This window comes from Garra rufa, chromosome 9, assembly GCF_049309525.1.
Source record: "Garra rufa chromosome 9, GarRuf1.0, whole genome shotgun sequence".
Taxonomy (NCBI): Eukaryota; Metazoa; Chordata; class Actinopteri; order Cypriniformes; family Cyprinidae; genus Garra; species Garra rufa.
In genome coordinates, this window is record NC_133369.1 from 31,267,738 (window position 1) to 31,280,229 (window position 12,492).

A 12,492-nucleotide genomic window follows, 5' to 3' on the forward strand; every position below is an offset into this window, starting at 1 on the left:
TCTTATTCCTTATATAGGCTAATATCATAATTAATACTGCTCGTATGCATCTTTATCACCTTTTAACTTTGATTTGTCAAAAATATTGCGCCCTTTCCTGTGTACTAAGTGCTTCTCTATATGATTTAGCAGCTTTCACACATTTTTCCATGGTTTAGACAGCATAAATTAGCAGCACAACTCATCCAGTAGTACATAACCATTCAGTCAGTGCTGTTGTTTACATCCGGGTAACTGACCAAACCGTGGCGTAAGTGCAAACCCTCTTGAGCAATCCTTGAAGGAACTTGAACTTTAAAGTTGGCATGGCACTAAAACTAATGTCAAGTAACTAAGCAATGATTGAAGCACCAAATAAAGCAAACACTTGAATTATGTTGAGGAGATATTGAAGGACATTTTATTTAACAACTCAAACTTTTCACAGAAGATATAGGCCTATAATAAAGGTGCTTTTTCCTCCACTCAATTCATTATGCACGGTCTCTCTTTCTTTCAATCAGTAAAGGGACGAAAATGTTCAACATGCACCTGGATTGCTGACAAATATAGGCAATTGATTTTATTTCAACTATTTCAAAACATAAAACACACTCAAATGTGACAGCAGCTGATACAAAGCTTAAATGACAATCACTTATTTTATACATGTTATAGTCTCTGGTTCCAATTCTTAAAATTCCAAAAAGAAAGGAAAAGAAGAATCTACAAATAAAATGGTAAAAATTGCGCACAGATACAAAACCTAAAAATGGATTGGTGATAAAGTCCCAAGGTATTTTGTTTTTGATGTTTTAGGATCTCTCGACTCCTCTTCCATTCGGTCACTGCTCTCCAACAAAAAAAAAAAAAAAAAAAATCTGAAGTCCAAGGCCAAAACTGCATTTTATGGTTAGATTTAAACTTGTGAACACTAATGACAACAACAAAAAAATGCAAGTTACACAGAGTACGTAGCAATTATCCTTTTCTCTCTGAAGTGGGGTTGCCTCTAGAGGGCCGCAGGGAGAGGAGGAGGAGTTGCGAGAAAGACTTACTAGATGCGGGATCATCTGTGCGTTTACTACAAGGGAATCAGGTGCTCAGGAATGGCTGTATGTAATTCGCATCATTTAAGGCAGCCCCGAATCAGATTATAAACACCTGTTTGTTGTGCAACTAGAACATTTTTTTAATCCCCACTTTTGGAGCCGGACAAGATATTTGCTGTAGTCGGGTTTACTGATGGGCACACTGCACGCCAGGACCATGATGTCCTCCTTCTTCATCTGAGCTGTCGTTGTATGCCTCACGGCGGTGACCACCAGAGGAGCTCTGGCTTACAAACTCCTGCAGGTCCACTTCCTCTGCGTCCCCAGAGATGACAGGTGGATCGGCCCGTGTGGGCAGTAAGTCCTCCAATTCCTAAATAAAAGGAAAAACAAAGACATTAGGGGAAAGAAAATCTGGAATTGTGCTTTTATTTAGAGATAACCTCTAAATGGTCTCTTATGCTCATTAAGGCTGCATTTATGTGATCAAAAATGCAAACAACCAAAAAATATTGCAAAACCTTATTACAATATAAAATTAAAGCTGCAAGCAGCGATGAACGGGCCCTCGCACACGGGCTCACCGCCGACCGGTGGCTTTAGGAACACAGCAAATGGTGGGTAGTATGCTTTTAATACAGTAAAAATAGGAGAAATATGTCAAAGTCACTTAAATGTGCCAAATTTCCTGCTGCCAGCTGGTGGCGCTATGCCTATAACTGATTATTGACATGTAGATGTGTTCAGGCCACCACTTTCATCAAACATATGAAGTTTGGTGCAGATTGACCTTGGTATTTTTGAGTTAGTGAAAGATATGATATATCCTGCTGCCAACAGGTGGCGCTATGATAATATCTGAATATTGGTCTTTAGGTGTCTTCAGGCCAGGACTCTCACCAAACCTGTGAAGTTTGAGGCAGATCGGACATTTTATGGCTGAGTTATAACAACTTCTATGTCCATGGCGAAACATCAAACTTTGTCATGCAGCCACAGACACGCCCTTTAACGAAAACTCAAGATCTTCGCAATTTAACTTCTTTAAGGCCTCTAGATCAGACTGAGCAAATATAATGTTGATATCATTAAATCTCTAGGAGGAGTTTGATACAAGTCATTTCCTGTTGCCAACAGGTGGCGCTGTGATTATAATAGAATATTGGCCTTCAGATGTATTCAGGCCAGGACTCTTATCGAACATGTGAAGTTTGAGGCAAATCGGACATTTTATGGCTGAGTTATAACAAGTGTATTATCCATGGCGAGACCTCGAAATTTGCCAGGCCACCACGGACACGCCCTTCAACAAAAACTCAAGATCTTCGCAATTTAACATCGCTAAAGCGTTTTTATTAGACTGACCGATTTTGGTGTTGATCTGATAAAATCTCTTGGAGGAGTTTGTTGCAGAGTGCAGCATGACACTTCCTGTTGCCAGCAGGTGGCGCTATGAGTAAAACTGAATATGGGCATGTAGATGTCATCAGGTCAGGAGTGTTATCACACATGTGAAGTTTGGGACGGATCGGACATTGTATGCCTGAGTTATAGCAACTTCCTTTTTCATGGCGAAACATCGAAATTTGCGAGGCCGCCATGGACACGCCCTCCGATAAAAACTCTAGATCTTTACAATTTAACGTCACAAAGGGCTTTAGACTAGACTCTGCAAATTTGGTGTTGATCCGAATAAACCTCTAGGAGGAGTTCGTTCAAGTACGACGCCTGAAAATGGCAAAAATGACACAAATTTTGTTGAGAATATTAATATTAACCGACTTCCTGTTGGGTTCCGGATTTTGCTCCAAGAGGCTTTTTTGTAGGTATTGGTGTGTTACATGTGTGTACCGATTTCCGTGCATGTACGTGAATCACAGCTGAAAGCGCACACCGCGGAACGTGTAAAGGTGGCGCTGTCGAGCCATTTTGCCACACCCACTTCTGAAACCCATATCAGACGTAAATTTTCGCCAGGTCTGATGTGTGTGCGAAGTTTCATGAGTTTTCGGGTATGTCTAAGCCCTCAAAAATGCGATTCATTTTGGAGAAGAATAATAATAATAATAATAATAATAATAATAATAATAATAATAATAAACGAAGCAGATCCAATAGGGTCCTCACACCATCGGTGCTCGGGCCCTAATAATGGTTTGTGTTTTAATATTTTAAAATATAATTTATTCCTGTGATGCAAATAATATGCCGATTTATTATCAGAACTATCAATGTTGGCAAATAATTTTTTGGAATCTGATACTTTTCAGGATAACAGTAAAAAATTTATTAAACTTTTTTCTATTTTTCTAAATTTAACATTCTTGCTGAATAATAGTATTCATTTCTTAAAAAAAAAAAAAAAAAAAAAAACCTATGGTAATTTATATTTTGTTAGAAGAGACTTTTTGAATAAATGCTGTTCTTGTTTACTTTTTTCAGGATTCTTTGAATAAAAACTTACCACAGGTTCCAAAAAACATTTCCAACACTGATAATAAATCAACATATCAGAATTATTTCAGAAGTATTGTGACAGCGAACACATTAAGATGTAAAGTTTTTCTATTTTAATATACATTGAAAACTCAGCTTTGATGACAGGAATAAATTAGATTTTAAATTTATTCCTGTCATCAAAGCTGAGTTTTCAATGTATATTAAAACAGAAAAACTTTACATCTTAATATTCCACAATATAAATTTTTTTTTCTGTATTTTTGATCAAATAAACAGCCTTGGTGAGCATAAACAAAAAAAAAAAAGTTTTCACCCACGAGTCTTAATGCATTGTTTCCTTCTGAAGCATCAGTGAGTGTTTGAACTTTCTGTAATAATTGCATGAGTCCTTCAGTTGTCCTCAGTGTGAAAACATGGATTTTAAAATTATAGTCATTGTTGGAAAGGGTTCAAACAAAACAAAAAAAAGCTGAAAGACAAAAACATTTTTGGGACCTGATGGATTTTTCTAAAGAACAGCAGGCAGTTTAACTGTTCAGGACAAACAAGGGACTCATGAACAACTATCACTAACAAAAAAAAAAAGTATATGTAAACTTTTGAACAGGGTCATTTTTATCATTCAACTATTATTTTCTTTTGTGGACTATATGTAAATGTCTTATGCAAAATGTCTTATTCAGGTCAGTACTTTAAAATAAGAGGGAGTTGTTTTTTTTGTCGAACAATTAACATTTTACAGATTCTGCAAGGTGTATGTAAACTTGACTTCAACTGTATGTATAATTTTTTTAATAACTTCAAATGAATGTCATCTTACCGTCAGCTTCTCTGGGCTTAACCAGTTGTTGTCTGGGAACTGCACATCAAACTTGATGAAGAGGTCACCCTTCTCAAAGGGGTTACGGTACTGTGGCATGCCCTCCCCTCTGACAACTCTGACTGAACCTGTAAAGAGACAACAGGGACAACATTTTTTAGACTACGTAGCAAACTCAGACACTACTAAACTCATTTCCAGAGGACTCACCTGGCTCAATGACTTTGCCAGCTGGGTATTTCACCACAATCTGTCTGCCATCTAAGTGTTTCAATGTGAAATGGAAACCACAAAGTGCTTCAACAAGGCCGATCTTATGGGTCATGGACAAATCGTTGCCTTCTCTTCTGTACGTCTGTTGAAAGAGTTTTAAGAGCTTTAGCTTTATTGAACATATCACCCACACACACACAAAACTGATGCTTTAGTGATATTCCATATCAGTCCAAATCAGACATGACACCTGCTTCACTTAAAAGGGTGGGATTAGAACCTGTAAAGCAGCATGTTCACGACACACTGTCACTGCAATCTGCTTTACGTTCCTGCTGCAGCACAGCAGTCAAGAGGCCAAAAGATCTAAAGCCTGATTACCTGTATGGCTGAATCACAGCACTACAGAACAACTTCTTTGTTACTTGCTGGTAATTAAACTTTGCATCCTAAGGCTGCTTGAGCTCTAAACCACCTGGACAGCTTTTTTTTTTTTTAACATGTTTTGAATACTTCTCACAGTAGTGTATTAGAAACACACACACACACACACACACACACACCTTAAAAAAGAAAAATTAATAGGTAGTCAGTATGTAAACTACAAAACAATCACTGTACTTGCACACAGGGATGTATTTTTCTCGCATTGTACTAACAAAAATTGTAAATAAACATCTAAATAAATGTTAATGTTTCACTTCTGGACAAAATAATAGTATAATACTAATATCAGCCATTACAGAAAAAATTCAGTCTCAAATAAACGCGTTATAATCAGTATTATTATAAAAGATAAGGGACAGTTAACCCAAGTGTAAATTGTGTCATCATTTACTCACCCTCATGTTGTTCCAAACCTGTATGAGTTTCTTTCTAATGTTGAACATAAAAGATATTTTGAAAAATGCTGGTAATCGAACAGTTGATGGTCTCCCATTGACTACTATAGTATTTCTTTCCCTACTATGGAAGTCAATGGGGACATCAACTGTTTGGATCTTCCGTGTTCAACATAAAGAAACTAATACATGTTTGGAACAACATGGGGCCAAGTAAAGAACACCACATTTTCATTTGAGTGAACAATTCTTTTAAACCCTATTCATTTAATCTCAGAAGTTTCTGATCTAACTAAACATGGCTATCAAAAGTTTCTGAACTTGAACTTGAATGCTGACATACCTCATGTTCCTTTTCCTGCAGGACCAGAACAATGTCTCCAGGTTCTAATCCAGGTGCCTGGTCAGCCTCCCCACCAAAGGTGATCTTCTGTCCGTGCTTCATGCCTTTATCCACGTGAACTTCCAGAATCTTCACCTCTTTGACCACTTTCTTCCCCTCACACTTTTTGCAGCGGTCCTTCTCACTGATCACCTCACCTGGATCATAAACAAGCCATGAGCAAACCTTTCCTCCACACGAACATGCTGGCTGACATTAATAGCTCAGTAAATGTCAAAGTACATCCAGACCAAAGCCCTTTACCTTCGCCATTACAATCAGTGCACACTGACTGCATCTGTTGGACCATGCCAGGAGCCAGCTGTCTGATCATAATGCGCATACCACGCCCCCTGCAGGCTGTGCACTTCTGGACTGCACCGGACTTCCCACCTTGACTGCAGAGACAAAACAAACAGCTTCAGTCTCAATCAAAACTTTGGCACATACAGACTTAAACCAGAGGAAAGTTTCAAACTCTTTAAAAGCCTTTGCAGCCCGTTTGGCTCAGACTGATTGAACCATTAAGTAACTCATAACACTCATAAAAGGGTGTGGTGGGAAAAAAGAAAGTGCGATGCACACCATGAGACAGCTATTTTTCCTTAATTGGCTTGAAAACACCCTAAAAGTAATAGAAATATTACTCACCCATTACAAGTGCTACACAGAACATTCTTGCTCAGCTGTAATTTGGTTGTTTTTCCATTGTACAAGTCTTCAAGAGACACCCTACGGGAAAAAAAAAGAAAAAAAAAAAGTAGTGAGTAAGATCTTCCAGACTATTCCAGAATATTATAATGCAACCCCAAATAAATCCATGATGACATAATTAAAGCTTCTTAAGTAGATGCTGTACATGCACTTTTCTGAGGAAACAGAAAAGAGGTCAACATGACCGCTAAAGGACAGCATTTCTAGAAAAAAAAAACAAAAAAAAACTTTAAAAGTGGAAGCCTTGTGGTTTCACTTACTTCAGGGGATGGACCATATCTTCCCCTCTCCGCCGTCCTCCGTTTCTGCTCCGACCCTGTCCACCCATGAAGCCAAAGAGACCCCCGCCAAAGATATGGGAAAAGATGTCATCCATCCCACCTCCTCCACAGCCACCTTCTCGCAGACCCTGTTCCCCATATCGGTCGTACAAGTCCCTCTTTTCTGGGTTAGTTAGTACTTCATATGCAAAGCTAATCTCTTTGAACTGAAAAGTGGGAAAAAAAAGAAAAAAGAAAGAGGATTAAACATTTGAAAAGGCATTATGGCAACATCATTTGTATTACTGCTCTAAAATGATTGTTCACCCAAAAGTGAAAATTTACTCATCCTAATGTCAGTCCAGATTAATAAAATTAATTCAACTTTGAAACAAAATAGACATTTGTGACCCTGGACCACAAAACTGTTCTTAAGTAGCACAGGTATATTTGCCAAAAACACATTGTATCGATTTTTCTCTTATGCCAAAAATATTTGTAAAGTTATAAGATTAAAGTAAAGATTATGTTCCATGAAGATATTTTGTAAATGCTCTACCATAAATATCAAAACTTAATTTGACTAGGAATATGCATTGCTGAGAACTTCATTTGCACAATTTTGAAGGCAATTTTCTAAATAACAAAACGTTATTAGGCCCAGGATCACATTTTAATAAAACCTGAAAGCTGCCAATCCACCAAAATTGACACTTCAAACTGTTTATAAAGGCACTGAAAACACAAACTCAGTGGTTTGCTCTTGTGCACAAAGCACGTTTGAGTGTCTGTTTAACATTTAATATCCTCCATGTATGCGCGTCAATCGATATTTATACATGAATAAAAGCCTAAATTAAATCTAGTCATCATATAAAGCAATTGCCTCTTAAAAATAAAAATTAAACCATTTCGATTCATACACACTACTTTTGTGACCCAATTATGAACTATTTGAAGCGTCAATTTTGGTGGAACTGACTTTAAAAGCAGAGACAGAAAGCTCTCAAGTTTCATTAAAAATAAATCAAGTGGTGTTTTGAAGATAAATGAAAGTCATTGTTTTGAAAGGATGAGTAACGCACAATTTTAAGGTTTAACCACCTCTTGTAACACTTATATGACAACTACTACTTCTTAAAAGCATAATATTATTTATATGTGACCCTGGGCCACAAAAACAGTCGTAAGTAGCACGGTTATATTTGTAGCAATAGCCAACAAAACATTGTATGGGTCAAAATTATCACTAGAATATTAAGATCATGTTCCATGAAGATATTTTGTAAATTTTCTACTGCAAATACCAAATTAATTTTTAAAATAGTTATGCACTTCATTTGAACAACTTCAAATGTGATTTTCTCACCATTTAGATTTTTTGCAGCCTCAGATTACAGATTTCCAAATAGCTGTACCTTGGCCAAATATAATCATCAATGGAAAGCTTATTTATTTAGCTTTTGGAGGATGTATACATATCCATTTAAAAAAAACTGACGTTTATGACTGGTTTTGTGGTCCAGAGTTATCAATCTCTTTACAACATACTTGTTTTAACTTTCTTCATGTCTTATCAGCATGCTCTATCTATTGGGTAAAAACATTAATAAAGACTTACTTTGTCTCCAGCATTTGGGTTTTTGTCAGGGTGGTATTCCTTTGCTAATTTGCGATAAGCCTGAAATACACGTTTCAGAATGTTAGTTTCACTTTAGAAAGCATTAAAACAAAACAACGTTCCACAAAGTTTCAAACATTGTTTTGACAAAAGGAGCATGTGTAAAAGTCAAACTAGTTACACCTGCTCGAATATTCCAGCAAATATCTCAAGGGATTTTAACATGATTTGACAATGACTCTCGGGGAGTTTGTGCGTCATAAAACCAAGCGGCCTTGAACAGTGCAACTAATCTTAATACAAAACAACTAGCTAGAAGCTAGTGAGCTATACTTTCGCAAGGCACTGAACAGATAATTACCATCAGTTCAACGAGTTATCAAACAGAGAGTCTTTATGTTTTGCGCCGGAGCAGAAACCCCTGTGCGCTAAACACATAGCATAGCTAAATGTGATAAAGAGGAGAAAAAATATCCACAGGTCTATCATGTGTGAATTTAGTTTTAAACCGTTTCAAATGCGTTGTACATGTGACCTCGTTGGCATTATGACACACGTAAAGGGAAAAGTCCCGCGTCAAGGCCTACACACCGGCCACACGGTGAGCTGACGCTAAGTGTGTTTTTTGGCCGCAACACAGGAAGACATACATAAAGACTGCGTTCAACGTTCAAGTCCAAGACATAAATCAAACACATAGACAGATAAAATGATATGTAAAGACACAACAGATACGCTTGATTAAATCCCACAACAACTCTCCATCTCGAAGGTTTTGTACCGACGATCTGGTAACTATAGTCACTAGGCCAAACTCAGCTTTAACGTTAGCTCAGTGCTAATCCTCCTCTCTCTTCCTGATTCACACGCAAAAATCAGTCGATTCGCTCTCTTAAACCGCGCTAACCAGCACCGACATTAAAGCCAAGACTTACGAACTCGTACCTTTTTCAGTTCGTTTTCCGTGGCCGTTGGGGAGACCCCGAGAATGTCGTATAGTTTGGTATCGGCGACGTTGGACATGGCTGTGCGGAGTGAAGGACTGTCTGCGGGAAGCGGAGAGCTGAAGAGAGACACCGGCCGGAAGCGTCAACTTTAACCTCTCCACACGCGCCTCCTCTCACAGCATTAGCACATGTCATCGCAGTGGAAATATTGCACACATCATTCATATTATCATTCAGGAACTTTCCTTTAATGAACACTGTTCAAATAATTTAATGAAAAGGCGTTTTACATGAAATATGCAACTTTTCTGTGGGCGTGCACAACTCCAAATGCTGTGAAGTATGTCGCTTTGCTTGTGTGTGTAAAATAAGTTGTCCTGATTTCTGAAATGTCAATCTCACTTTTTAGTATCTACAAATTTAAAAGTTTACAGTAAGGTTAGATTAGTTATTGTTAATTAATTTAACTAAAATGAACAATACATTACAGTATCTACTAATGTTAGTTTGTGTTGAGCATTTGCTAATGTTAACAATCACAATTTTGGATTTTAATAATTCATTAGGACAGGGGTGCCCAAAGTCTGTTTAGAGTTTAGAGCCAACTCTCCTCAACACACCTGCCTGGAAGTTTCTAGTATGCTTAGTAATAGCTTGATTAGCTGGTTCAGGTGTGTCTGATTGGGGTTGGAGCTAAACTCTGCAGGACACTGGCCCTCCAGGACCGAGTTTGGGCACCCCTAAGATTAATAAGTGCTGTAGAAGTATTGTCCATTCTTAGTTCATATTAGCTAAAGTAGTTTTCATGCTTTTTTAACGGTTGTGGGTTACATGTGAGTTCCATAAGTCACATGTTCGTGGGTCAAACCGACCCCAACTGGTTTTAGTACATATGAAATCAGACTATGAAAAGTAATAAACCGTAACCATTGCAAATAGCAACACAGTTCAAAACATTACAAAATTATGACTTATAAATAACTCTATTTAATAAATATTTAATGTTTTTTACTATCTACATATTTATAAGCGGAGAAAATGTATTTTCATGCTTTTTAATGGTTGTGGGTTCCATTTGAGTTTCACGGGTCAAATGTTTGCAGGTCAAACTGACCCCTACTGGTTTTGACACATCAGAAATCACACTGTAATAATAAATCAATAAACAGTAACCAGTGCAAGATTATAATAACAAAACTGTAACTTATAAATAACTGTATTTAATGAATATTTTATATTTTCTAATTGCATTTAAAGTTTTTGTTTCATAAACTGAATATATTGTACTGTAATTACAACTTAAAAAATTGTATTCATTGTTTGTGCTTTTGTAAATGGATCTTTATTATCCCTAAATAACCTTATTATGTTGCATTTTAGGCTTATTTCTTGCACACATGATGTGCTTTAGATGTCTTTATCCCATTACATTCAAGCAGTAAAACAATTATGTAACCCTAAGCAATCAATGGAAAAACATCTGAATGATATAGTCATTATATAGCCATATACACTATTTAAAAGTTTGGGATCAGTAAGATTGTAATATTGTGAAATATTATTGCAATTTAAAATAATGGTTTTCTATTTTATTATACTTTAAAATATTATTTATTTCTGAATATTCTACAGTCATTAGTCTTCTGTGTCACATGATAATTCGGAAATCATTCTGATATGCTGGTTATATGATTTATTATCAATGTTGGAGACAGCTGTGCTGCTTAACATTTTTTTTGGAACCTGTGAAACTTTTTGGTTTTGTTGTTCCAGTGTCACATATTTACGGTGGCCGAGAGAGGCCAACGCGCTGCAAACTTAAGAAAACACATGCAAACAGAAAAAACGACAACAAATTAAGAAAACATCTTCATCAGTTTGACAACACAGGCGCTGCAAATCCTCGCAACGCCACCGTGCATATTTGATATTCAATTCAATACAGTTCATCTGTGGCAGAATTAAATGTAATTTACCCGAAATCACCACGTGATGGCAGCAAACGACCGTAGCAGACACCCCCAAACATGCTGTTTCTATGCCCACCTTAAACTACCTTCAGAAGCCTCTGTCGAATGTTAAAACAGGTTTGATTGAGCAGGATGTGCAAGAACCACAGCAGACAACTGTCTGTAGTCCTCGTGGAGATATGCAAGACAAAAACACACACCTCTTACTTCCTGATATTTATCAATAATGTATAGGGCTAAACAGCATAAAATAGGGCTGGTGGGTGGACAAAGGACATAACGTTATTTGTAAGTATAGTTGCAGGTGGACTTTTATCAGTCAGGGAAGGGATCTGACTTTTCACTAATCTCTGCCTCCCATTGGTTACAGTTGCTAGGCCTGACAAGTTTTACAGAATTTCTGACATGATGTAGTTAAACACTAGAGATTTACGTAAACAGAGTGAAATGTGCTCAGGTGTATCAAATGCAGAGATATTTTTAAGGCTGAAATAAAATGTGAGCTTTTAATAATTTGTTGTATCACACAGTTAGAAATTCTGTGAAAAGTGTATCTTTTGAAGCTGCTCTCATCATCTGGCTGTTCTTATGGATATTTTCCTGTTTGTTTTCGTTGTAACCCTGCTGAAAAAACCAGCTAATACCAGCCTAGGTTGGTTGGCTGGTCTTAGCTGGTTTAAGCTGGAAGTAGCTGGTTTTAGCTGGTCTCCCAGGCTGGTCAGGCTGGTTTTAGCTGGTGGTTTCCCAGCCTGACCAGCTAAGACCAGCCTGGCCAGGCTGGAAAAGTGGCCAAAACCCCTCTAAAACCAGCCTGCCTTCCAGCTATGACCAGCTAAAACCAGGCTGGTTGACCAGCTAAAACCAGCCAACCAGCCTAGGCTGGTTTTAGCTGTTTTTTTTTCACCAGGGAAGTCACTATCAACATGTTGGGCTTAATAATATCCCTGCAGCCGAATCACAGACACACTTGTGTGAGGGCTCTCAAGTCTCACGCATTCACCGTGAGACACACGCATTTCAACCAGTTCACACGCTCTCACGCCACACCTTGTATTTCTCACGCTGAAAAGTAAGGGATAACTTGTCCCGCTATATGGTGTTAATGGACGAGGTGACGCGCACACACGGGACAAGGCCAGCGGTGGAATCGTTGCGGGGCTGCCGCTTTCTCTCGCAGTGGAAGAGTTAGGTACAGTTGAGGAGGTGGTCGCGTTGCGGTCTCGGAGCGGACG

General features: G+C 37.8%; 1 protein-coding gene across 1 annotated transcript; it reads right to left on the reverse strand.

Moving 5' to 3' along the window:
• Positions 1 to 372: 372 nt before the first annotated feature.
• Positions 373 to 9,415, reverse strand: dnaja2a (DnaJ heat shock protein family (Hsp40) member A2a). Its single transcript, XM_073846980.1, has 9 exons — positions 9,289 to 9,415; positions 8,344 to 8,403; positions 6,723 to 6,949; positions 6,400 to 6,480; positions 6,013 to 6,146; positions 5,710 to 5,906; positions 4,522 to 4,666; positions 4,312 to 4,439; positions 373 to 1,404 (listed from the first exon to the last, which is right to left on the reverse strand). Exons 1-9 carry the CDS (start codon positions 9,364 to 9,366, stop codon positions 1,219 to 1,221), a joined length of 1,236 nt encoding a protein of 411 aa, XP_073703081.1. The 5' UTR covers positions 9,367 to 9,415; the 3' UTR covers positions 373 to 1,218.
• Between the last annotated feature and the right edge of the window lie 3,077 nt (positions 9,416 to 12,492).

Coding starts and splice junctions, on each gene's coding strand:
- dnaja2a (XM_073846980.1), bottom strand. CDS start 9,366: ATGTCCAACGTCGCCGATACCAAACTATACGACATTCTCGGGGTCTCC. Junction 8,404..9,288: donor CGGAAAACGAACTGAAAAAG/GTACGAGTTCGT, acceptor CGTGTATTTCAG/GCTTATCGCAAATTAGCAAA. Junction 5,907..6,012: donor CACTGATTGTAATGGCGAAG/GTAAAGGGCTTT, acceptor TTTATGATCCAG/GTGAGGTGATCAGTGAGAAG.